The sequence below is a fragment of the Mobula birostris genome, chromosome 6 (assembly GCF_030028105.1).
Source record: "Mobula birostris isolate sMobBir1 chromosome 6, sMobBir1.hap1, whole genome shotgun sequence".
Classification (NCBI taxonomy): Eukaryota; Metazoa; Chordata; class Chondrichthyes; order Myliobatiformes; family Myliobatidae; genus Mobula; species Mobula birostris.
In genome coordinates this window covers 159,228,267-159,254,472 of record NC_092375.1, presented here as the reverse complement: position 1 = coordinate 159,254,472, position 26,206 = coordinate 159,228,267, and the positions used below count along the sequence as shown (strand labels likewise).

At 39.8% G+C, this 26,206-nt stretch overlaps 1 protein-coding gene across 2 annotated transcripts in view; it reads right to left on the bottom strand.

The window, feature by feature from the left end:
* zswim2 (zinc finger, SWIM-type containing 2) overlaps positions 1 to 25,932 on the bottom strand; it is a 47,369-nt gene extending 21,437 nt beyond the window's left edge. Inside the window, exons 1-5 of one of the 2 annotated variants that reach the window (XM_072261720.1) lie at positions 25,468 to 25,932; positions 15,289 to 15,471; positions 11,889 to 11,965; positions 10,247 to 10,287; positions 2,899 to 3,118 (exon numbers count right to left, since the gene is read on the bottom strand). In XM_072261720.1, the coding sequence (XP_072117821.1) occupies positions 2,899 to 3,118; positions 10,247 to 10,287; positions 11,889 to 11,965; positions 15,289 to 15,471; positions 25,468 to 25,611 (665 nt within the window). In that variant the 5' untranslated portion in view covers positions 25,612 to 25,932. Of the gene's footprint in view, positions 1 to 2,898; positions 3,119 to 10,246; positions 10,288 to 11,888; positions 11,966 to 15,288; positions 15,472 to 25,467 lie in introns of those variants that run through there. The other variant, XM_072261721.1, reaches the window with a different exon arrangement.
* Between the last annotated feature and the right edge of the window lie 274 nt (positions 25,933 to 26,206).

Here is a 26,206-nt window from a genome sequence, read left to right as displayed (position 1 = left end):
AATCTGGGGGAGAGCGGCTGCTCGGGGCGCGCGCTGCCTTTTATTGCGTGTTGATTTTCTTGCGCGCTGCTTTTTCTTCGTAACAGTGAAAACACCTTCTGAAAGCGAAAACAGGGTACTAATGTAGGCCTTTCGTAACAGTGAGGTTTCGTAAAGCGAACGTTCGAAAAGCGGGGGACACCTGTAAATGCTTCAGTCTGGAGACCCTTTGTCAGAACTGAAAAAGAAATGTGTAAAGTTTCAGGGGGGAAGGGAGTAGAGGATGGGTGTGTTACTCAGGGCAAAACTGGGATGACTGTGCATATCAATTGCAAACAAGGTTACCTGGTCAATGAGTGAAGGGGAGAGAAAGTGAGAACATATACCAAAGAACTTAGAGTTGCAAAATGCAGAGTAGGCAAATATTGACATATCCACACATCCGGAGAGAAAGAAAAATGAACGGAGAAATATATAAGCTGAGCTAATACCATAGATGGCTGACTCATATAGATTGATAAATTAAGTAAGGTGAAGTTACCGAATTTATATTAACTCCTGAAAGCGGCAACATGACAAGACAGACAATGAGATGCCATTCTTCAAGCTCATGTTCATTGTTACACCTACAGGTGGCCACAGACCAAAAGGTCGGAGGTTGAGTGGAATGGGGAATTAAACTGGCAGGCAACAGGAAGCCCAATGGATTGAATGCAAGTGCTTTGCAAAGGGATCACCCAATCTCTGTTGTTTTTCCTTTAGAGGGTGACCACATTGTTGACATTGAATGCAGTACACTAGATTGGAAGAAGTGCAAGTGAATTGCTGATTCACCTGGAAAGAATATTTGGGTCTCTGGAAGGTGGGAAAGGCCAGCCGGTGGCGTAGTGGCATCCACCCCAGCTGTAAAGTGAGTCGTCCCTGGTTCGAATCCGGCCGGGTCCTTGCATGCTTTCCATCCATGCTGGGTTGTACATCAAACTAGCAACTTGGCCTCATAAAAAACAGATAAAAATGCTTATGCAGCAGCAAGATTACCACCCGATGCACCACAAAGCGTGGAAGGGAACCACAACAAGATGGGAAGAGAAGTGTTGCATCACATATGATCGCAAGGGAAACTACCAAAAAGGTGGGGTGTTTGGTGGGAATAAAGGAATGGACCAAGGAATTATAAAGGAAACAAAAGAAATCCAAAATTCAAAATACAGTAAACTATTCAGTTTCAGGTAAGCTCTGGCTCCAACTATTAAGAGAAAGATGATGGGTTAGGCCTGTTCAGTAAAAGAGATAAAAAAAATGTAAAACTGCCCTATTTTATTCTAAATGCATTAGTGCTGAACATGTCAAACTACATATTAATATGCACAGCATCACAGATGGAATGAGTAGTGACATCATCTACTTTGAATATTGTATGTAGCCAACTATATTAACCTTTCATGTTGAATTTCAGAAAAGGTTTGATGGCTGTCTGTGCCATTAATTTCTGTGACTTCTAATTTCCGTTACCCACTGCCATTCCTGTTAACTCTGTACTCATTTCCACTATTTAAAATTCACCCAAAATCAATGTACGCTTGCTGATTATGACAAAGCATAATTTGCATTGGTCCTTCAAACATATATTTTTAAGGATTAATATTGCATACCAGTTGTATAAATTTCCTTTGTTCTTCCATGCATTATGATGATGATTGACTAACATGCCAGGCTGCAATTACGCAAGGTCAACAACATTTTTACTCTTTTTGCTGTATTTGAAATGTATGAACTTGAAACTTAACCGAGCAATCGGTGATCAGATAATGTAAAACTTTATATTAATTAAAAAATTGCATGGAACATTGAAAATAATACTTCACTTGTTTTTCTGTCCTCTTTGACCCAGTTTCAATTAATTTAGTATTTCATAAAAGCTATAATTAGAGGTCAATTGTCTTCTAATCTTCCACTAATAGAATCAATTAAATCACAATCTGTTTTGATTTAACTCCAATCTGTACCCTTTGTGTTAAATACCTATGCAGACTTCACAGTGAGTCATTTAACAAAGGTTCAGATAATGATCAAAGTCAGTTCCAACTAATTGAATATATTAGATTATGGTTTAGAAATTAGAGCTGTACTTTTGAAATTAAATTCTAGCGGTAAATGTTGGGGGGGAACGGTATGATAATAGCAACATTTTTCTACAAACACTGCTTTTAGTATTTCAACAAAATGACATTTCTTAGGCATTGTGGGAGGTAGGGATTATGAATGCATCTCAACCAGGCCAATTCCAAACGCAAAAAATTCTAATATTAGGAGGAGAAAGTGATTAGCAATCAAGAACTAGGGTTAAGGTTATTTCAATTACCCTCTGCCAAATAATACAAGGTCAGTTCTATTGCTGTGGTGCACCTAACATCATCACACAACATAAGGACAAACTTACTGCAGACCTGGGATCAAACCTGTTGATTTCCACTTTAGTATAATTGTTTTACTCACAGACTGAAGTTGTGGAACAAAATATATAGTAGATTCACTTGTCCAACACAATTAGTGGGACCAGAATGTGAAAACACAATTAACACTGCAATGTTTGAAAGAAACAATTTGAAGTTGCATTAAGTCGCTTTGAATACATATTGTAATTGTTCTAATAATTAATGGACTAAGCATTACGCATACTTTCATTGATTATAAATACTATTAATACATTTCTGCTGTTTTGCACACCATTATAAACATGGATAAATAAATGTATCTGTCCTTTGGTAATCTGAGTTTAAAAAGTATCTTAATATTTAATATCCCCATGTTGATCAAAAATATTTTTGAGTTAATTTGCAGTTTTTGCAGAAATTTTGTTCTTATTCTGTCCTTTAGTTCAAAACCATAATTTAATATTTCAACTAGCACAAGCCTCACCTGCAATATGTCACAGGCTGTTTCCTTTTCAATAGCTCTTCCTGACAAATAGGGCAGATATCCTCAGGATAAATTTCCTTCTGAAGCACAACTCCAATGGCTCCTTCAACATTCTGCTTCACGTTAGAATTTCTAGTGGGAAACTGTACTGTTTCATCTATGTGAAGATTATGCAGTAATATTTCAATTTCTCGGTCCACAAGGCCAAGTTGGAAGGCACCTGAAAGGAATGCAAACCCAGAAATTACACAGACATCTCAAAATTCATAGAAATTCTTAAATTTACGATTAATGCAGGACTACTTTTCTATACTAACTTCCTTATATTTATAAAAGTAATGCAAGGTTTCTACATTACCAGCTCATTGGTTGATTTAGAATAATGCAGTTGTATTATAAATACAACTAACTGTAAAATTAGAATCAGAATCAGGTTTAATATGACCAGTGTACGTGGTAAAATTTGACGTTATGCAACAGCAGTACATTGTAAAACACAATAAAATCTGTAAATTACAGTAAGTACTGTATATATTTTTAAAAATTAAATCAAGTAAGTAGTGCAAAAAAGAAAAAAAATAAGAAGTAGTGAGATAATGTCCTGGGTTCAATGTCCATTCAGAATTCAATGGCAGAGGGAGAGAGGTATTCCTGAATCACTGAGTGTGTACCTTCAGGCTCCAGTACCTCCTCCCTGATGGTAGCAATAAGAAGAGGGCATGTCCTGGGTGATGGGGATCTCTTATGACGGATGCCAACTTTTTTAAGACATCGCTCCTTGAAGATGTCCTGGATGTTGGGGAAGCTGGTCCCTATGGTGGAGCTGACTGAGTTTACAACTTTCTGCAGCTAATTTCAATCCTGTGCAGTGACACCTCCCCACCCCCACAACACCAGACGGTGTTCAAGCAGTTAGAATGCTCTCTATGGTATATCAGTAGAAATTAGTTTATTGTCTATCCCATTTGTATTCCCTATTGATTTAAATTGTGGATGAACAGCTTTCTAAGATTTCAATGTGATATTTGTTCATTGCTCTGAAATGCTAATTCTGTTTTCCTCTCCCCAAAAGCTGTGTATTTGACCAAGTCTTCTGATATTCTGACTCATTTGTTTCAGATTTGTGCTGTAGTACTATCTTCTGGCATTGGCAGTTCCTTATATTGCAATTTTTTCATGTTCCAGGATTGGCATTAATTGGAAGTTAGCTATCTGACGATAGAATCTGAAGTTGGCCTTATCAAATAACCATTCAACACACTTTCCTGCAGCTGCCACATAACGAGAAGAACCCCAGTTGATTATTTTTTCCAAGCTCAGAATCACTGAACTCAATGGCAGCATTAATATATAGCCCCAGTTTAGATAAATGGGATCCACACTGCAAGGCAGCTGAACCTAGGTTGATTCACCAGAACTAAAGGTGGAGCTAGCCCGCAAGAATAGTGTAAAACTTATTTTTATCATATTTCAATTGATTTTGTAATGTTTTTCAATTACTCTAAAAGAAATTCCATTAAGTCCTACTTCAATAAATTTTAAAAAATAGACTGTAGAATTATGTCTAGCAATTCTCGAGGTCGTAGTAGAATTCTGTACAATGAATGTAATACTTTTATTGTATAGCTTTTACATGTAATCACATAGTGATTCTAATTCTAAAACTCCCAAAAAACTCTCTTCAGAGATCCAAATAATTTGACTTCTTATAGCCTGGAGCATCTCAAAAGTCAATCAAATACACAAATTTGATAATAATTAAAACACTGCAGATAAAATTACAATGGGAGGACTCCAAGTACATTCAAATGATTTTCAGTAATAAAAAACCTTTAGGCTTTGTGCTGGACCCAATCAGAGATCAGAAGCCTGAGAAGATGTAATTCACTCAGGTTTGCCGATTGAGTAGAAAAGGCAGCGCCTCACAGCAGTTTGGAACTCTGAACAGCAGCCAATCAGCGTTCAGGATTGATTGAAAAGAACAAAGTAAGGCAGGGGCAAGCAGAGCAGCTATGATTGGAGTGGACAGAGTTAGAGTGGGGCTTTCGAAGCATTAGTTCTTCAAGGCTTCAGTGAGAAGGGGCTTTAGTCAGAGAAGGTAAAACAGCCACAGATAGAGTTCCCCCTCCCACACAGTTTATTGTTCTTCCTTCTTTATATTTGCTTAGTTAGAACAGTGGAGATGCCAGGCAGGATAATGGAATGCTCCTCTTGTGGGATGTGGGAAGGCAAGGAGACTTCCGGTGTCCCTGATGACTGCACCTGCAGGAAGTTCATCCAGCTGCAGCTTGTAACACTCAGCATTAGGAGTTGGAGCTGAAACTGGATGAACTCTGGATTATTCGGGAGGCTGAGGGTGTGACAGATAGGACATATAGAGAGGTGGTTACACCCAAGGTGCAGGGCACAGGAAACTGAGCGACACTCAGGGAAGGGGAAAGTGGTTAAGCAGCCAGTGCAGAGTACCCTGTGACCATCCCTCTCAACATCAGGTATACCACTTTGGATACTTTAGGGGGGAGATGACCTAGCAGAGGAAAGCCACAGCGGTCAGGTCTCTGGCACTGAGCCTGACTCTGCAACTCAGAGGGGAAGGGGGGAGAAGAGGTGAGCAGTGCGAGTAAGGGATTCATTAGTTAGGGGAACAGAAAGGAAATTCTGTTGATGAGAAAGAGATTCATGGATGCTATGTTACCTCCTGGGAGCCAGGATCTGGGACATCTCAGATAGAAGTCCTCAGCATTCTTAAGTGGGAAGGTAAAAAGCCATAGGTCATGGCCCATGTAGGTACCAATGACATAGGTAGGAAGAATGACTAGGTTCTGCAAAGTGAGGTCAGGGAGTTAGGTGCTAAGTTAAAGGGCAGGACCTCCAGGGCTGTGATCTCAGGATTGTTACACATGCCCTGTTCTAGTGAAGCCAGAAATAGTAAGAAGAGACAGTTTAATGTGTGGCTAAGGAGTTGGCGTAGGAGGGAGGGCAATAAAATTTTTGGATCATTGGGCTCTATTCCAGGGAAGGAGGGACCTGTAGAGAAGAGACAGTTTGCACCTTTACTGGAAGGGGACTAATATCCTAGCGGGAAGGTTTGCTAGGACAGCGGTCCCCAACCACTGGGCCACGGACTGGTACCAGGCCGCAAAGCATGTGCTACGAGGCCGCGAGGAAACGATATGATTTGGCGATATGAGTCAGCTGCACCTTTCCTCATTCCCTGTCACGCCCACTGTTGAGCTTGAACACATGCGAGGTCATTACCCGCGTGTCATCCCCCGCGTGTCATCCATGTCAGCGCGGGAAGGAGATCAACTCCTCAAGCTTGCAACTGACGGCGGGCTGAAAAGTATGTTTGACGTAACATCTCTGCCGGCATTCTGGATCAAAGTCAAGGCTAAATATCCTGAGATAGCCACGAAAGCACTGAAAACGTTGCTTCCATTTCCAACGTTTTTCTGCAAAGCGGAGTTTTCTGCAATGAATGCAACGAAAACTAAATTGCAGTATAGACTGGACATAAGGAACTCCCTTCGAGTATCGCTGTCTCCCACCACCCCTCGATGTGACCGTGTTGTTTCAAGGAAACAAGTATTCAGCCCAGGGCTCCCATTGATTCAGCGATATTGGTGTGTTACAATGATTTTATATGTTCATACGGGGAAAATAAGTGCTGTCTGTTTAATATCCAAACATTACTTAAAATGTTATGATGCTATTGACTTATAAGTGACTTATATAACCATATAACAATTACAGCACGGAAACAGGCCATTCGGCCCTTCTAGTCCATGCCGAACACTTACTCTCACTTAGACCCGCCAACCTGCACTCAGCCCATAACCCGCCATTCCTTTCCTGTCCATATAGTTGTCCAATTTTTCTTTAAATGATAATATCAAACCTGCCTCTTCCACTTCTACTGGAAGTTCGTTCAACACTTACTTCAAGCTCCCCTGTCCTCCCCTGATAATTGACTTATCACTATATTCATGCGAGGAAAATATGCGCTGTGTGTTTAATATTAGATTCGTTAGATAAACCCTTTTAGAAACGAAATTGAGTGTATTAGCCACTTATCACCTATATTCCGGTCGTGATTAACACATCCCACCCCCCCCGCCCGACCGAACAGAATCGTCAAAAACGATTTGTGGAAAAAATATTGACACCTACACGCATGCACTCACAGGTGCCCGCACCTGTCATTGTAGTCTTTCTCAGGGTAAACACAACGTATTGACTGCTACTCTTGTCCGTTGGCAACCCACTCCCGGTCAGCCGGTCTGCAGTGCAAAAAAGGTTGCGGAGCTCTGTGCTAGGACACTGCGCTGTTCCAAAGAGTGCCATATGAGGTCATTCTTACCCTCGGCCATTAGGCTTTACAATGAGTCAGCCTAGAGCCAGGGAAGTGATGACCTCCTCCTGTTAGAATGTTTGAGGTAACTTATTTTTTATTCTTTCTTTTTCCCTTTGGGATCAATAAAGTACCTATCTATCTGCATCTATCTAATTGTCACGTGGTGGAGTTTAAGCTAGAGTTACAAGGGGATGGGAACCAGTGTGCCAGAACAGTGGAGAGGTTGTGGACACAGATGTTGTTAAGGCCTCATACAAAGTCAGGAACCAAAAGGTTGAGCATGGTGAAACTAATGTCCTGAGCTGTGCATATTTTAATGCAAGAAGTATCATAAGGAATGCAGATGAGCTCAGGGCATGGACCAACATATTGCAGCCAGTACTGAGACTTGGTAGCAGGAGCAGGAGGACTGGTAGCTCAGTATTCTGGGTTTCTATTGTTTTAGAGAGGGAGGGATTAAAGGAGGAGGGGTGATGTTACTAGTCAGGGAAAATGTCAGGGCAGTGCTCAGTCATGACAGACTGGAGAATTCATCTAGTGAGGCATTATGGGTGGAACTGAGAAATAAGAAAGGTATGACCACGTTAATAGGACTATATTACAGACCAAGCAATAGCTTGAGGCATTAAGAGGAACAAATTTGCAGAGATCGCAAACTGTTCCAAGAAACATAAGGTTCTTATAATAGCTGATCTTGACTTTTCACATATTGACTGTGACTCCCATACTGTAAAAGGACTACATGGAATAGAGTTTGTCAAATGTGTTCAGGAAAGTTTCCTTAATCAGTATGTAGAAGTTCCAATGAGAGAGTGTGTGATACTGTATCTGTTTTTAGGGAATGAGACAAGGTAGGTGACAGTAGTTTGTGTAGGGGAACACTTTGTACCTAGTGATCACAATGCCATTAGTTTCAAAGTAAGTATGCAAAAAGATGCGTCTGATCTACGGGCTGAGATTCTAAATTGGAGGAAGGCTAATTTTGATGGTATCAGAAAGGATCTGGCAAGTGTGGATTGGACAGGGTGTTTTTTGGCAAAAGTGTACTTGTTAAGTGAGAGGCCTTCAAAAGTAGAATTTTGAGAATACAAAGCTTGAAAATGCCTGTCAGAATAAAAGGCAAAGCTAACAGATTTAGGAATCCTTGGTTTTCAAGAGATATAGAGGCCCTGGTTACGAAAAAGAAAATGAGGTGCATTGCAGGTATAGGAAGGTTAGTACAAATGAGGTGCTTATGGATTATAGGAAATGCAAGAGAACACTTTAGAAAAAAAATCATGAGGGCTAAAAGGCAGCATGAGGTTGCCCTAGTAGTCAAGGTGAAGGAGATATGAAAAGAGCAAAAGGATTGCAATGGACAAAATTTGTCCTCTGGAAGATCAGAGTGGTAATCCAAGTGTGGAGCCAAAAGAGATGGGGGACACTTTAACTAACTGTTTTGCATCTGTATCTACTCAGAGATGGACACAGAGTCTGTAAAGTGAGGCAAAAGAAGCAAGATAGAAGTAGTAGATGGTTCCCTCTCGGACTGGGGACCTGTGACTAGTGGAGTGGCATGGGGATCGGTGCTGGGCCCATTGTTGTTTGTCATATATATCAATAATTTTGATGATAATGTATTTATGTGGATTATGCGGATGGCACCAAGATTGGGGATGTAGTGGACAGCAAGGAAGACTACCATGGCTTGCAGCAGTATCTGGTAAGATAGGCGGTAAAATGGCAGATGGAATTTAATGCAGTCAAGTGTGAGGTGTTGCACTTTGGGAGGACCAACCAGGATACATCTTACACAATGAATGATAGGGCACTAAGGAGTGTGGTAGAACAAATGGATCTGGGAATACAGGTCCGTAATTTGTTGAATGTGCTGCCACAAGTAGATAGTAGCTTTTGGCACATTGGCATTCATAAATCAAAGTATTGATTACAGGAGGTAGGATGTTATGTTGAAGTTATATAAGAAATTAGTATGGCCTAATTTGGATTATTGTAGAAACATGTAAATAAGATCAAAAGAGTGCAAAGAAAATTTACAAGGATTGCTGGGTCTGGAAGACTTGAGTTATAAGGAAAGATTGTATAGACTAGCACGTTATTCCTTGGAATGTAGAAGACTGAGGAGAGATTTGATAGAGGTATACAAAATTATGAATGGTATAGATAGGGTAAATGTGGGACTACAACCAATGGTCACAGGTTAAGGGTGAAAGGTGAGAGGTTTAAGGGAATAAGAGGGAAAACTTCTTTGCTCAGAGGGTCGTGGGAGTGTGGAAAGAGCTGCCAGCACAAGTGGTGCATGCAAGCTCGATTTCAATGTTTAAGAGAAGTTTGATCCGGTACATGGATGGTAGTGGTATGGAGGGCTACGGTCCCTGTGCAGGTCGATGGGAGTAGGCAGTTTAAATGGTTCAGCACAGACTAGATGAGCTGAATGGCCTGTTTCTGTACGTACTTTTCTATGACTGCATAACTCCAAGCAAAAACTGTATAATATCCCAAACCTCTCTTTATATTTAAATGTGAGATGTAGCAATAATGCAAAATAATACTATACCACTCTTAATGTTTGTTTTTTTTTGTCAGATAAAGTTACTTCATAGAATATAATCTTTCAGTATATTGCATCTGCAGCAAGCTCACCACGGCTGAATTATTTTTGGCAACATGATTATTGATGAAGCATCAGCAAATTGTAATAATGTCCTCCCTGCTAAACAACAAGAAAAGTGATTGCAGGGTGCAAGGATATCCATAGAAAATCTTTCACTGGGGAAGCTTATTAGCATCTTTTGTGAACAAATTCTGCTCATGGCTTAACTTACAACAATCTTTTTTAAATAGAATGATATTTGAATGTGCTTTATAGTCCTCACGTGTTAAATGTACTTTGGCTTACAAGGCCACATTAAGAATATTTCAGAATGATTAAACCCTAAACCTCAGTGCAAAAGTCTTTAAATCTTTAAGTGAAGAAATAAATTATGCACTTACATTCATGATCACGTGGTAGCCTGAATTTCTTTAACAAAACCCTGTTTGGAAGAAGTGAAATAGTTTTGAGGATACTATTTCCAAGCAACCAGAGTATTCTGTTTTCCCTTTTTTTCTTTGTGTAACAATTCAGAGTATTCTTTGTACTGTAGTATACAATTTGCCTGTCCCTCATTTATTCTTGAACTTTAATTATGAATATTGGCAGGATATTTGACTGCAGCAAGCAGTCCATCCTTAATAAACAGTATGTCGGAGAATATACTGTATGAGCAATATATCTTTCTTTGGCACAGGAGGAGGAGGCTAGCAACAAAAGCCTGTTACCATTCTAAGATTAGATGACATAAACTAGAGACTAAACCTGGACAATGCAGGCCAGTCTGTAATACCATCCATTTATAGTGTGAAAGTAAATTTTTCACACACTTAATATGTTTTCACTAATTTAATAAATATACTTGGAGAGCTTAAGTTTGTTAAAGGAAAGATTCAAGGAGAATGCTTAAAATACAATTTACTCACCTTCCCCTAAATAATGGTTATTACGATCTAAATAGTTAAGAGATAATGATATTTTACTTTCTTGTCCTATGGAGACTCATTTCAAATTTTTTCTGTTATTAAGATGCAGCTCAGTTAGCTGTGCAACTTTCAGTGTCTTTTTTGGAAAGAATTGTGATTGATATCCTTTCCTTTCCTGTATGCAGATTGGGAGGTGCCTGTGCTGGGAAAATTCAGGACTAGCCAAATACACAACAGTGCTCAATTAGTGCTGGCTCAGATACTTTCAAATTAGATACAGGAAAAGGAAAAAAAATGCAGAACAGCAGCTCCCTGATGAGATACAAAACCCATAGTGGCAGGGTGGGGGTAAAAAGCAACATAATTCTTACTGAAAGCACGCTCCTCTTCCACAGACTTTTCTTTGTATTTAATTATAATGCATTTTAGTTTACCTGAGATACAATGAGAACCAGTTTCTAAAATAACACAGTAAATTTGGAAGAATTACAAAGAGATATATTTTCAAATCTGCAAATGAAACTGAATGCCAATGTCACAAGCAAAGGAAAAAAATCTATAAAAATACTTCTTGTGTTCAATGCGTTCAGATTGTAGATTTATTTTCTGTTTTTTTGCTTGGTTAAAATGAATAAATGTTTCAAGATCCTTTTGCACCAATTTACTTAGATTTTAATCCCAGTAGATTTCAATTCCTCTTTCTCTTGCACAAAGCACATAAACATGAAAATTTTGGTGTTGGTCCTTTTAATTCACTAATTAAACAAAAGTAATTTTGCTCAATTGGGGCAATTAGTAAGGGCTGGGTTTTTCTGAAGATGTACTTGGGCGAAGCATTTCCCATTGTTTTTCAGACTACTGAGAACAGCATACCATACAGTGAACTGAGAACTTAACCGACAGTGCCACAGACTCCAGATTTGTACAGTGTCTGTCGTGCTTAACTGTTTCCCAGTTAACATTGTAGCTTCTTACTTAATATACAAGAGAATACATTATTATCTATGAGAGAGTAAATTGTGTTAGTTTTATTCAAGATGTATTCTTATTGCGTATTCAAGGCTTTAAATTCAGAAGTATTCCATGAATTGGAGACTATACATGAAAATAAATTCACCAGCAGATGTGTTTGCAGAGATCATTTTCTTTGAGAAATGTGGGACAGCTGCAATTGTGTGGATTTCCTATATTTACCTTTCAAAAAACAAAATTAAGAGAAATTAATAGATCTCATTTGTAAATATACACAGTACTATATCTGTTCACATACAGTTTTACTAATACAGATCTTTTTCTCTTTATTCTAAGACAGTAATCATATTGTATGAACCCTGACTAGTTATTACTTTTACATTAAAGTTCAAATAACCATTTTCTAATAACAATCTTAGAGAAAAAAAGGTACTTTAATTACACCCATCAATTATTTTCCTTTACTTTCTCAATTGTTTGTGAGGTGTTGTGGCCATTTTGTATGTTTCCCATATTTGATACTTAATGCAGATTTCAGTCTGTGAATGTATTTTTTTTTAAAACCAAGAGTGCTGAGGAAGTTGAACTCTGAAATTATTGAAGGCAATACCAATTTTGAAATTGCTGGTTAATTATATGGAGGAGAAAGAAATAAAAGTCAAAGGACTGAATAATGTAAAATAGGATTGAAAGGTGCCAAGTTGTTATGGGTAGAGCTAAGAAACTGCAAGGGTAAAAAGACTGTGAGGGGCATTACATACAGACATCTGAACAGTGATCTACAAGTTACAATAGGAGATAGAAAATTCATGCCAAAAGGGCAATGTTACAATAGTCATGGGCGATTTCAATATGAAAGTAGATTGGGAAAATCAGGTTTGTGCTGGATCCAAAGAGGGGTAATTTGTAGAATGCCTATGAGATGTCTTTTAGAGCAGCTCATGGTAGATCCCAAAAGGAGATCAGCTATTCTGGATTGGATGTTGTGCAATGAACCAAAATTGATTAGTGAGCTTAAGGTAAAGGAACCCTTAGAGGTGTGTGAACATAGTATGATAGAATTCACCCTGCAAATTGAGAAGCAGAAGCTAAAGTCAGATATATCAGTATTGCAGAGGAGTAAAGGGAATTACAAAGGGATAAGAGAGGAAAAGAATACTAGCAGGGATGATGGCAGAGCAGCAATGGCTAGAGCTTCTGGGAGCAAGTTGGAAGGCACAGGATAGATACATCATAAAGAAGTAGTACTCCGAAGGCTACCGTGGCTACAAGAGAAGTCAAAGCACACATAAAACCAAAGAGAGGGCATATAATACAGCAAAAATTAGTGGTAAGTTAGAGGAATGGGAAGGTTTTAAAAACCAACAGAAGGCAACTAAAAAGTCATAAAGACAGAAAAGATAGAATATGAAGTTAAGAGGCATCTCATTGAAAGCTATTGAAGGTTGAAAGGCCTCGAAAGAGTGGATGTGGAGAGACTGTTTTCTATGGTAGGGGAGTCCAAGTCCAGATGACATAGCTTCAGAATAGAGGGACATCCATTTAGAATGGAGATGAGGAGGCATTTGTTTAGCCAGAGAGTGGTGAATCTCTGGAATTCATTGCCACAGCTGGCTGTGGAGGCAAAGTCATTGGGAATATTTAAGGAAGAGTTTGATAGATTCTTGATTAGTCAGGGCATGAAGGGATACAGAGAGAAGGCAGGAGATTGGGGCTGAGAGGGAAACGCCAAGATGAAATGGCGGAGCGGACTCAATGGGCCAAGTGGCCTAATTCTGCTCCTATATCTTATGGTCTTAAAATAGGGAGTTCACAGGGAATACAAAGGACTTCTCCTGAATTGTAAAATTCCTTGAAATTTTATCCACTTATCTATTCACTACCATTCATGTCTCTTGCAGGAATCAAAACATTCAGTGCAAATTATGTTAATAATATTTCAACAGTGATGGGCTGATCTTTACAAAGTTTGTCCATTTTTCATTTCATTGATAAATCTTGATTAAATTGCTCCTTTGTGAATAATCTTCTGAGAAATTAACTGCCACTTTAGATTAGGCAAAGCCAGACAGCATGCTGACCCAACTGAGACGGCAAATCCAGCAGTTTCTCTAGGAATATGAGACTTCAAACCAATGATTAAAATCAAAATTCTGTAAAACTGTGTTTGTAGAATTACATATACTTTTGCTGTATGGACACATGTAAAACCATGCGCTTATTAACTGCTGTCAATAGTCAAATGCAAGTAAAGTTCCATGGGTTTTCACCATCTGAATGAAAAGTCATCCTAAATATACTCTATGCCCTCTGTACCTTGAACTGGATAAATAATAGAATGGAGAAGAGAAATAGAATGAAGTAATACTAACTACTGTCTTGTTTATTTTTATTTCCAAATGCTTTTCGCAAAAGAAAAAATGGATACTCCAAATCTGAGGAAACTTTTTATATTATTTGCTGTGGTTGACACAAAGGTTTGGGGTGTTGTGGATAGTGTGGAGGGCTGTCAGAGGTTATAGCGGGACATCAATAGGATGCAAAACTGGGCTAAGAAGTGGCAAATGGAGTTCAATCCAGATAGATGTGAGGAGGTTCATTTTGGTAGGTCAAATATGATGGCAGAATATAGCATTAATGGCAAGACTCTTGGCAGTGTGGAGGATCAGAGGGATCTTGGGGTCTGAGTCCATAGAACACTCAAAGGTGCTACGCAGGTTGACTCTGTGGTTAAGAAGACATACGGTGTATTGGCCTTCATCAATCATGGGATTGAGTTTAAGAGCCGAGAGGTAACGTTACAGCTATATAGGACCCTGGTCAGACCCCACTTGGAGTACTGTGCTCAATTCTGGTTGCCTCACTACAGGAAGGATGTGGAAACCATAGAAAGGGTGCAGAAGAGATTTACAAGGATGTTGCCTGGATTGGGGAGCATGCCTTATGAGAATACGTTGAGTGAACTTGGCCTTTTCTCCTTGGAGCGACGGAAGATGAGAGGTGACCTGATAGAGGTATACAAGATAATGAGAGCCATTGATCGTGTGGATAGTCAGAGGCTTTTTCCCAGGGCTGAAATGGCTAGCATGAGAGAGCATAGTTTTAAGGTGCTTGGAAGCAGGTACAGAGGGTTAAGTTTTTTTTACGCAGAGAGTGGTGAGTGCGTTGAATGTGCTGCCAGCGGCGGTGGTGGAGGCGGAATCGATAGGGTCTTTTAAGAGACTCCTGGATGGAGCTTAGGAAAATAGAGGGCTATGGGTAAGCCTAGGTAGTTCTAAGGTAAGGACGCGTTCAGCGCAGCTTTGTGGGCTAAAGGGCCTGTATTGTGCTACAGGTTTTCTATGTTTCTTTCTACGTTTCTATGTTAGTGCAATTAATGCAAAATGGTTCAAGTTTTGTATAATTTAGTTAAAAATTATAAAAAGCATCAAATGATTTTATAAATATTGTCCGTCATATGCAGAAACATTAAAATAATGAAAATTAACTTATTGAACTAATTCCAAATAAAATGGGGGAATTCTTCTTGATTATTTCATACTTACTTTAAAACATTTAGCTATGCCTTCTTCTTTAAGAAGAAATCCAACAGGACCTAACTCTCTCAAAATATATATCGTTGTATTGAGTGCATGATCTTGATTCCTATGAACTAAATCAGTTACAGTTCTTCTGAAGGGAGCAACTCGTGACATGTTAAGGAAGTAAGGTGAGATAACTTCATAAATCTGAAAAATATTAAACAATATCAGTGAAATCAAACAATTATTTCCAAAAAGTGTGCTGATTTTTTTCTTAACTCAGAGCAAAGGTTCATTGGGGTTAGTTTACTTAAACGTTGTTAATCAAGTTGTAGTGCTTTAATCTTGGGCGGAGAAACAATCTTATGACTTCTCACACATCTCTTTTGGGACACAGTGAGATCAGCCACTCCCATAAATGATTTACTATTATGGGAATTGACTCACATTGTCCTTTATCTACATGCACAATAGCATAACCTTTGGGTGTAGCAGCAGTGCACTTGTGACCTGAGTAATTCCTGATGTTTGCATAAGTTCTCATGCACACTGGCACTCTTAAACACAAAATACTCTGCAGATACTGGGGTCAAAGCAACACTCACAACACACTGGAGGAACTCAGCAGGTCGGGCAGCATCCATGGAAATGATCAGTCAACGATCAGGGCCTCTGCCCCTTCCCTCTTCACTCCTGACGAAGGGTTCCGGCCCAAAACCTTGACTGATCATTTCCATTGGCACTCTTTCCTTGAATGGAGTGGGAACATACTGATCCTCATATGAATCAATAAATTGGTTTATTTAGCAATTCAGTAAATAAGCAGTGGAGCAGTTGTAACAAGATTCACCAAATTAAATTGATTGAAAGCAGCAGTACAAAATAAGGAAAACAACACACTTTCAACCTGTATCAGCTTTTTGTTAAGAAATGTGACGGTTTCATGCTTTGAATTCCATTTTAATTTAAAACTTAGCTTAAACATAACACTAAATCTTATGCACTAGACATGCAAAATCTAGATGTTTTGGTACATAGATAGCAATTACTTCTGAGTGAAATTATACTGACTGCAAGATTGGATCAAACTCTGCTTGACACTTTCTCTGGACTGGATGTGCATCTTTTGATATCATTATTTGCACATTGCCGAATTTTGCCAGTAACAACGCCAACACCAAAGCTCTATAATACGTCCATCCATGGAAGGGTGTCTCAGAAGGATGAGAAGAATATTCATGATTTAAAGAGTCTTAGTAATATTGGGAAAACTGACTGAAAAGCTTCAGAACTGACAGCAGACTTCTCAGACACCATTCAAAGCCCAGAATTCTATAAACTGGCAGAGATAGTTTTCCCCAGCTTTTAGTTGCTGCCCTCAGGTAAAAGGAACAACAGCCTCAGGATTCACACCCCCAGGTTCAAGAACGGTTACTACCCCCCCTGCCCTCCCCAACTATCAGGCTCTTGAACATGGGATAACTACAGTCACTTGCCCATCCATTGAGATGTTCCCACAACCAATGATCACAGTGTAAGGAATCTTTATCTTGTTATCTCATGTTCTCATTATTTATTACTGTTTATTTATATTTGCATTTGCACAATTTGCTGTCTCCTGCACTCTAGTTGATCTTTCATTGATCCTGTTATAGTTACTATTCTATAGATTTGATTTGTATGCCTGCAAGAAAATGAATCTCAGGGTTGTATATGGTGACGTGTGTACTTTGATAATAAAATTTACTTTGTGAAATTTTGAACTTTCAATTATATGTCAATGCTGCAGCAGCATTTCATTATTAGTGGCATTGTAATTGGTAATGCTGGTCACTCAAAAGAGGAAATTCGAGGTAGGAGACAAGGGCATGCCCAACAGATAAGATCCTCCTCCCAGTGAATCATGAAAGACATCATGGACTATCTATACCCCACTGGTTAACAATGCATTCAGTGTAAATCTTTGGCAGTCATCACTGTGCTGCATGAAATTCTGCAAGAAGACCTTCAGCCATTTCTTACCTCTGAACTATTCTCTCCCTACAGCTCAAAGTTATGTCATCTCTGAACTTCGTTGGTACGGAGTTTGTACAAAAAGACTTAGAAGAGGTTTGCCATATTTCTGATCTCCATTTAACAAATAATGCGACTTCTAAAACCAATTGTCTGCACCAGTGGTGATTTGGTGTGTCATATTAAAGGAGGGAGAATACTTATGCAATCAATTATTTTTTTGTTTTATATTTAGATTACTTTACAGAGATCTGTTTTCACTTTGTCATGAAAGAGTCTTTTTCTGTTGTTCAGTAGAAAAAAGCCAAATTAAATCCACTGTGATTCAATGTTGTTAAACAATAAAACATGAAAACTTACAAGGAGGGTGAATACTTTTTATAGGCATAATATCTCTATCACATCTCCCTCAATCTTCTATGTTCTAGGGAATAAAGTCTTAACCTATTCAATTTTCCCCTAAAGCTCAGATCCTCAAGTCCTGACAACATTATTGTACATTTTCTCTGCACTCCTTCAATCTTATTTACATCTTTTCTGTAAGTAGGTGACCAGAACTACACACAATACTCCAAATTAGGCCTCACCAACATCTTATACAATTTCAATATAACATCCCAACACCTATATTCAATATATTGTTTTATGAAGTCCAATGCGCCTAAAGCTTTCTTTGCGACTTTATCTACCTGTGATTCCACTTTCAAGGAATTATGGATCTCTAATCCCAGATCTGCCGGTTCTACCACACTCCTCAGTGCCTTATCACTCACCATGTAAGACCTACCCTGGTTGGTCCTCCCAAAGTGCAACACCTGGCACTCGTCTACATTAAATTCTATCTACTACTTTTCAGTCAATTTTTCCAGCTGGTTCAGACCCTGCTGTAAGCCCTGATATTCTTCCTTGCTGTACACTACACCTTCAATCTTGGTGTCATCTGCAAATTGCAAATTTGCAGATCTAGTCAATCACATAACTTGATGGGCCAAATGCCCTAATTCTGCTCCTGTATCTTATGGTATTATGGTAAAATCATGCATATCATTGATATAGATAACAAGCAACAATAGAACTAGCATTGATTCCTATGGCACACCACTAGTCATAGGGCTCCTGTCAGGGAGGCAACCATCTCCTATCAGTCTCCAACTTCTCCTGCAAAGCCAATGTCTAATCCAACTTACTATCTCATCTTGAATGCCAAGCAACTGAACCTTCTTGACCAACCTCTCATGCAGGACCTTGTCAAACTCCTTACTAAAAATCTACATTCCTGATAACTTCCTTGAAAAACTCTCTAAGGTTCGTTAGACATGACCTACCACACACAATGCCATGCTGACTATCCTGTAGCCATTGCTGCTCTGCCATCATCCCTGCCAGTGTTCTTTTCCAATCAATTCTGGCAATTCATTCATGCCTCTGTGATTCCCTTTACTCCAGTGTAATACTGATACATCTGACTTTAGCTTCTCCTTCTCAAATATCAGGGTGAATTTGATCATATTATCCTTTAGTGGGCTCAACCTTGAGCTGCTCTAAAAAAACAATCTAGAAATCCATCCTCTTGGAATCCAGCACCAACCTGATTTTCTGCATTTCAACGTACCTGTATATTGAAATCCTCCATGACTGTTGTAACATTGCCCTTTTGGCATACATTTTCTATCTCCCATTGTAATTTGTAGACCACATGTTTACTACTGTTTGGTGGTGTGTATATAATTTCCATCAAGGTTTTCTTACCCTTGCAGTTCCTTAGCACTATCCACAATGATTCAAAACCTTCTGACCCTATATCACCTCTTTCTAATGATTTGATTTCATTTTTTACCAACGCCGGCCCCTCTGTCTTCCTGCCTGTCCTTGGACACTAAGCTCCCAGCTATAATCTTCTTTCAGCAATGGTTCAGCGATGGCTACAACATCATACCTGCTCATCTGCAACTGTACTGCAAGTCAATCTATCTTATTCCGTATACTGCTCACATTCAAATATAACACCTTCCGTCCTGAGTCATGAGGGGTTGCGGGTCACAGGAATTTTGGAAGGCATTCAGGGATAGAGAGAGTTACATGTCGGGGTAAGCAACATGTGAAGGGGAGGAGACGGGGATCCAAAACAGAAAGGGTTCAGGGTTAGAAAAAGGATCAAAGATATGGGGTTGCAGGGTGTGAGGGAAAGGAAGAGAAGAGTGCTTTTCAACTCATTAAAAGCAGCAATCTCTGTCCCAGTCCAGGAAGCATTATCATCCCAGTGGTGAGTCTGTTGTACTCTCTTTATGGCATGTATTACCTTCCTTAGTCAGCCATACAATTCCAGGTGCAATTTAATTTAAGCTTGATGTAATCCCAGTCCAGTACATAAAATTCTTTCTTCTTAAATCCCACTCCAATACATAATTGTTTTTAACTGATGTGCGTTTCTTTCATCTCCTCATTTGCTCCAGACTTGTTCTTCAATATTTCCAGAAGTTTTTGTGTATATGCCATTGAAAACAGACACAAAATAATTGTTTAATTACTCTTCATTTTCCTGCTTTTCTAATATAATTTCTGTCTCAGTCTGTAAGGAACCTACATTCACCTTGTCTTTTGCTTATGTATGATGGAATGGCAGTGCAAACTCATGGGCTGAATGGCCTAATTCTGCTCCCATGTCTTATGGTCTCAGGCTTTTACATTCTGTTTTATGTTTCTCAAATTATTATTCTTGTTTTCTACTTTTTCTTTCTTTATCAATCCTGAAGAAGAGTCTCAGCCTGAAATGTTGACTGTTTATTCTTTTCGATAGATGCTGCCTGACCTGCTGAGTTCCTCCAGCATCTTGTGTGTGTTGGTTTGGATTTCCAGCATCTGCAGACTTTCTCGTGTTTATCCTCCTTTGTTGAATTCTGAATTTTTGCCCATCCTTAAGATTACTTACTGCACTTTTTGACAAGATGATAAGCTTTTTTTCCTATACTGTGATACTATATTTAACTCATTAACAACAGCCGCACCTCTTTTCCTTCTGGGTCTTTGTGCCTTAACAGGATGTATAGTTGCCTCTGTCAGTCATGAACGTTGCATCCTAGCTGTCTAGATATGCAAGCCAAGGCAGTACAATATGGAGAGCAAGCTGTTGTACATGCAGCAAGATTCCCCTCTACATATCTGCTGAACCCAAAGGAACAACAGAGCCTGATACAGTTTGGAACCAGCAGTGAAGATATATTTCTTCAAATACAAGTCTTGTTTGCTTTCTGTCATACCTTTATTACTATTTTTCAATCTGCTGTAGCTAATTCATGCTTCAAACATGCAATTTGCTTGTTTCATTTTCAGACTCTGCTCAAATCAAGTCAAGTCGTCACTTTTTATTGTCATTTCGACTATAACTGCTGGTACAGTACACAGTAAAAATGAGACAATGTTTTTCAGGACCATGGTGCTACATAAAACAATACAAAAACTACACTGAACTACGTAAAACAACACAAAAACTACACTAGACTACAGACCTACCCAGGACTGCATAAAGTGCACAAAACAGTGCAGGCATTACAATAAATAATAAACAAGACAATAGGCACAGTAGAGGGCAGTAGGTTGGTGTCAGTCCAGGCTCTGGGTATTGAGGAGTCTGATGGCTTGGGGGAAGAAACTGTTACATAGTCTGGTCATAAGAGCCCGAATGCTTCGGTGCCTTTTGCCAGATGGCAGGAGGGAGAAGAGTTTGCATGAGGGGTGCGTGGGATCCTTCATAGTGCTGTTTGCTTTTCAAATGCAGTGTGTGGTGTAAATGTCTGTAATGGTGGGAAGAGAGACCCCAGTGATCTTCTCAACTGACCTCATTATCCACTGCAGGGATAGGTTTGTCATGGATTTGTCTGCATTTAGGATGTTTGCCCAGAAATTGGAAATTCCATTTACTTTGGATATGCTAAAATATTCACTGAATTTTGCACCAGCAACAGAGACTTAGGAAATTGGACAAAATCGAGTGTGAGTTGGCATTTGTTCACTGGCTGCAGTAAGCACCAAACCTATGTGTAAATAATTTTTACTGAGATCTCCTCAAGTTAGTACAGCTCCCAATACTTCAGAGTACAGTCTTTCGAGAAGGGCATCAGCACTTTGTACTCACCTAAGGCAGCCCCAAACAGTATCAAGCATTATTACTGTGATGAAAGAGTCAGTATCTGCCATGCAGAGGGTGAAATCTCCCACATTGGCTCAAAGAGACACACAAAGTCTGGCCAACATAATGCATGACGCATAGAGATATTGTATCCTTGGAGAGCTATGAGATACATTAGGCCCACCTCAAGAAGAGCCTGGAGAGAGATGGCTACAGTAGGCTTCTCCAGAAGTGAGAACCTCTATACAATAACTACATAATAAAGGTAAAGTTCTCATGAGATTTGTCATGCTGATCCATGCACATGGCAGTGGAAATCTCACAAAAAAGTCGGCAGACATCTGTGTTCTTTAAGCAAAGTACCATTTCTCAGGGAGTATAGAGATGTTATAGCAAGGCTTTTAACCAATTGGAATTGAGATTCATTCATACATACTGCATATGCATGGGGGAGGGGGTTAAACTAGAGTTGTAGAGGATGGGAACCAGAGTGCTAGAACAAATAGTGGAGAGATTGTGGAGACATGTTGTTAAGACCTCAGGCAAAATCAGTAGTCAAAAGTTTGAGCATAATGCAATTAATGTTCTGACTAAAGACTAATTTCATTGCAAGATGTATGGAAAGGCCGATGATCAACACATATAAGTATGATATGGTAGCCATTAGTGAGATTTGGTTGCATGAGGGATAGGACTGGTAGCCTGGATTTTGTTGTTTTAGACAGGAGGGATTAAAGGAGGAGGAGTGGCATTACTTGTCAGGGAAATTGTCACTGTAGTGCTCAGTCAGGACAGACGGGAGAACTCGTCTAGTAAGGCTTTATGGGTGTAGCTGAGGAACAAGAAAGGGATGACCATGTTAATGGGGCTATATTATAGACAACCAATTATCCGCAGGATTTAGAGGACCAAATCTGTAGCGATATCACAGATTGTTGCAAGAAACATAAGGTTGCTATAGTAGGTGATTTTAACTTTCTGCATATTGACTAGGACTCCCATATTGTAAAAGGACTGGATGGGATAGAGTTTGTCAAATGTGTTCAGGAAAACTTCCTTAATCAATACATAGACAGTGTGTGATTACTTGATCTCATATTTGGGAATAAGTCAGGGCAGGTGACAGTTTATATAGGGGAACACTGTATCTAGTGATTATCATGCCATCAGTTTCAAACTAAATATGGAAAAAGAATATGTTTGGTCAATGGGTTGGGATTCTAAATTGCAAATGTGGATTGGGACATGCAGTTTTCTAGCATTAGGGTTATATTTCTTCGTAAGTGTATTTGCTAAACGGGAGGCCATCAAAAGTGAAATTTGAGAGTACAAAGCTTGTATATGTTTGTCAGAATAAAAGGTAAAGACAACAGGTTTAGGGAACCTTGATTTTCAAGAGATATTGAGGCCCTGGTTTTAAAAAAAAAAGAAGTGCATTACAGGAATAGGCAGATAGGAACAAACTATGTACTTATGGAGTATACAAAATGCAAGAGAACACTTAAAAAAAGCAGAGGGCTAAATGAAGGCATGAGGTTGTCCTGGCAGATAAGGTGAAGGAGAATCCTAAGGGATTCTGCAGATATGTTAAGGACAAAAGGATTGCAAGGGACAAAATTGGTCCTCTGGAAAATCAGAATGGTAATCTATGCACGGAGCCAAAACAGAAGGGTGGAGATCTTAAATGGACTTTTTGCATCTGCATTTACTCAAGAGACTGGCATAGTCTATAGAAGTGAGGCAAACCCACAGTGAGGTCATGAATCCTTTACAGATGACAGAGGAGGAGTTGCTTGCTGTTTTGAGGCAATTTAGGGTGGATAACTTGAACGCTATGGGATGCAAGTACAGAAATTTCAGGGGTGCTAGCAGAGATATTTAAATCATCTTTAGTGACAGGGGAGGTACCAGAGGTTTGGAGGATAACTAATGTTGTTCCACTGTTGCTTATCTAAAAATAAACTAGGAAATGATTGGCTGGTGAGCCTGACATCAGTAGTGGGAAATTTATTGAAAGGTATTCTAAGCGACCAAATACATCAGTATTCTGATAGTCAGGAGAATTCAGAAGGCACAGGATATACACATCCCAAAGAGGAAGAAGTATTCTAAGGGGATGATGACACAATTGTGCTGACAAGAGAATTCAAAGCCAACATAAAAGCCAAAGAGAGGGCATGTAATAGAGCAAAAATTAATGGGAAGTTAGAGGAATGGGAAAGGCAACTAAAAAAGTCATTAAGGTGGTAAAGATGGAATACAAAAGTAAGCTAGCCAATAATATTAAAGAGGCTACTAAATATTTCTTCAGATACATGAAGTGTAAAAGAGAGGTGTGAGTGGAAATCAGACTGCTGGAAAACGATGCTGGAGAGGTAGTAATGGGGTCAAGGAAATGGTGGACAAACTAAATAAGTATTTTGCATCAGTCCTCACTGTGGAAGACACTAGTAGTATGGTAGAAGTTCCAAGTGTCAGGGGTCATGAAGTATGCGAAGTTACCATTTCTAGAGAGAAGGTTTTTAGTAAACTGAAAGATCTGAAGCTAGATAAGTCACCTGGACCAGATAGTGTACAGCCAAGGGTTCTGAAAGAGGTGGCTGAAGAGATTGTGGAGGCATTAGTAATAATCTTTCAAGAAACACAAGATTCTGGAATGGTTCTGGAAGACTGGAAAATTGCAAATGTTACTTCATTCTTCAAGAAGGGAGAGAGGCAGAAGAAAGGAAACCATAGGCCACTTAGTCTGACCTGAGGTGTCAGGGTTTTTGGAGGCACATGATAAAAAAGGTTTACTCAAGGGAAAATCTTACCTGACAAATCTGTTGGAATTCTTTGAAGAAATAACAAGCAGGATAGTCAAAGGAGAATCGGTTGATGTTGTGTACTTGGATTTTCAGAAGGCCTTTGACAAGATGCCACACGTAAGACTGCTTAACAAACTACAGGACCATGGTATTATGGGAAAGGTTCTAGCATGGATAGAAGAAATGAAAGGGTTGACTATTTTCTAAATGGAGAGAAAATACAAAAAAATAGAGGTATAAGGGGACTTGGGAGTCCTTGTGCAGGATTCCCTAAAGGTTCATTTGCAGGTTAAGTATGTGGTGAGGGAGACAAATGCAATATAAGCATTCATTTCCAGAGGACTAGAATATAAAAGCAAGGATGTAATGTTGGAACTTTATAAAGCATTGGTAAGGCTTCTCTTGGTGTATTGTAAGCAGCAGTTTTGACCCCCTTATCTTAGAAAGCATATGCTGAAACTGGAGAGGGTTCAAAGGAGGTTCACGAAAATGATTCCAGGGTTGAATTTGTCATATGAAAAATGTTTGTTGGCTTTGGATCTGCATCACTGGAATTCAGAAGAATGGCGGGGGTGGGGAGAGGGTGACCTAATTGAAACCTATGAAATGGTGAAAGACTTCGATAGAATGGTGAAGAGGATATTTTCTTTGACAGGAGAGTCTAAGACCACAGGACATTGTCTCAGAATAGAGGGGCGTCCTTTTAGAACAAAGATGAGGAGAAATTCATTTAGCCGGAGAGTGGTGAATCTGTGGAATTCTTTGCCACAGGCAGCTGTGGAGGCCAAGTCTTTATGTATACTTAAGGCAGAGGTTGATCGGTTCTTGACTGGTCAGGGCATGAAGGGTTACGGGGAGAAGGCAGGAGATTGGGGCTGAGAGGGAAATAGATCAGCCATGATGAAAAGGTTGAGCAGACTCGAATGGCCTAATTCTGCTCCTATATCTTATGGACTCTGGAAAATCTCTATCCCTCATCCCTTACCTATCCCAGACGTCCTTTTCTACCCCGAAACCTGGATCTCCTATTCCTCTCCATCCAAACTCTCTAACGAGAACTCGTGCTCTACCCGGAACCCTTCCTCACTCCCTTTCCTCTTCCATACCACTACCCCTTGCACTGAAACCCGATGCAGCCTTAGCCATGTACTTCTGTTTCCTCACCCCCAGCTCCACCATCCGGTCCAGAGTCGGTGTAATTACCCGGCGTGAACACCGCCGCTGCCGGGTTTCCCCTGTTGCTTCTGGGTCACTTACCCGCAAGAGGACCGAGCGCGGCGCTCCCTCTCCGGCACCGGGAGACGCGCTGATATCCGTGAAACCACCCGGCCTGGATCGCACTGAGCAGTGCGCTACCGGTTTACCATGGCGACGGGACGCCGAACACAGCTTCCGGGTCATCGGAGGTGAAGGCGGCCAGGGTTACAACCCCTTGGATGGGAGTGGTGCTGGAGGCCTCTTTTGCGCCAGTCGGGGTCAATGCAGCCAACCCGTCAGAGATTTAATATTCACTCTGGCTACCAACAGCAAAAGCGTGTGAGGAAAAGGTCTGGAGCAGGAGGCCGACTCCTCTCTCTCAGCCAGAATACACAGACACTGTGCGGAGTGGAAACAGAATGAACGTTTCATCTTTCCTTAAAACTCAGCAGTCAATGTCGAGTTTATTGGCTCCCGCACAAGTACGTGATTGCACACATGCAATGAAATACTTGTAGCAATAGCACAGGCATGTCTTAAGGGAGAGAGGAAAGAAGATAGAAGGGAAAAAAAGTGAGGTACGAGAGAAACCGAATGGCAAAAGCGGAATATTCTTTTCTGGATATAAAAAAACGGATAGAAATCAGTGGTGATATCTCAGTTCCATGACCTCTCATCAGAAAAACGGAAATGAAATAACTGCAAGAAATCTGCAGGAAAATCTGGAAGGGAGGAGCGAATGTGCAAAATGAAAAAAACATCGAGGCAGCAAAAGGTGTAGATGGTGGACGTAGAGTCT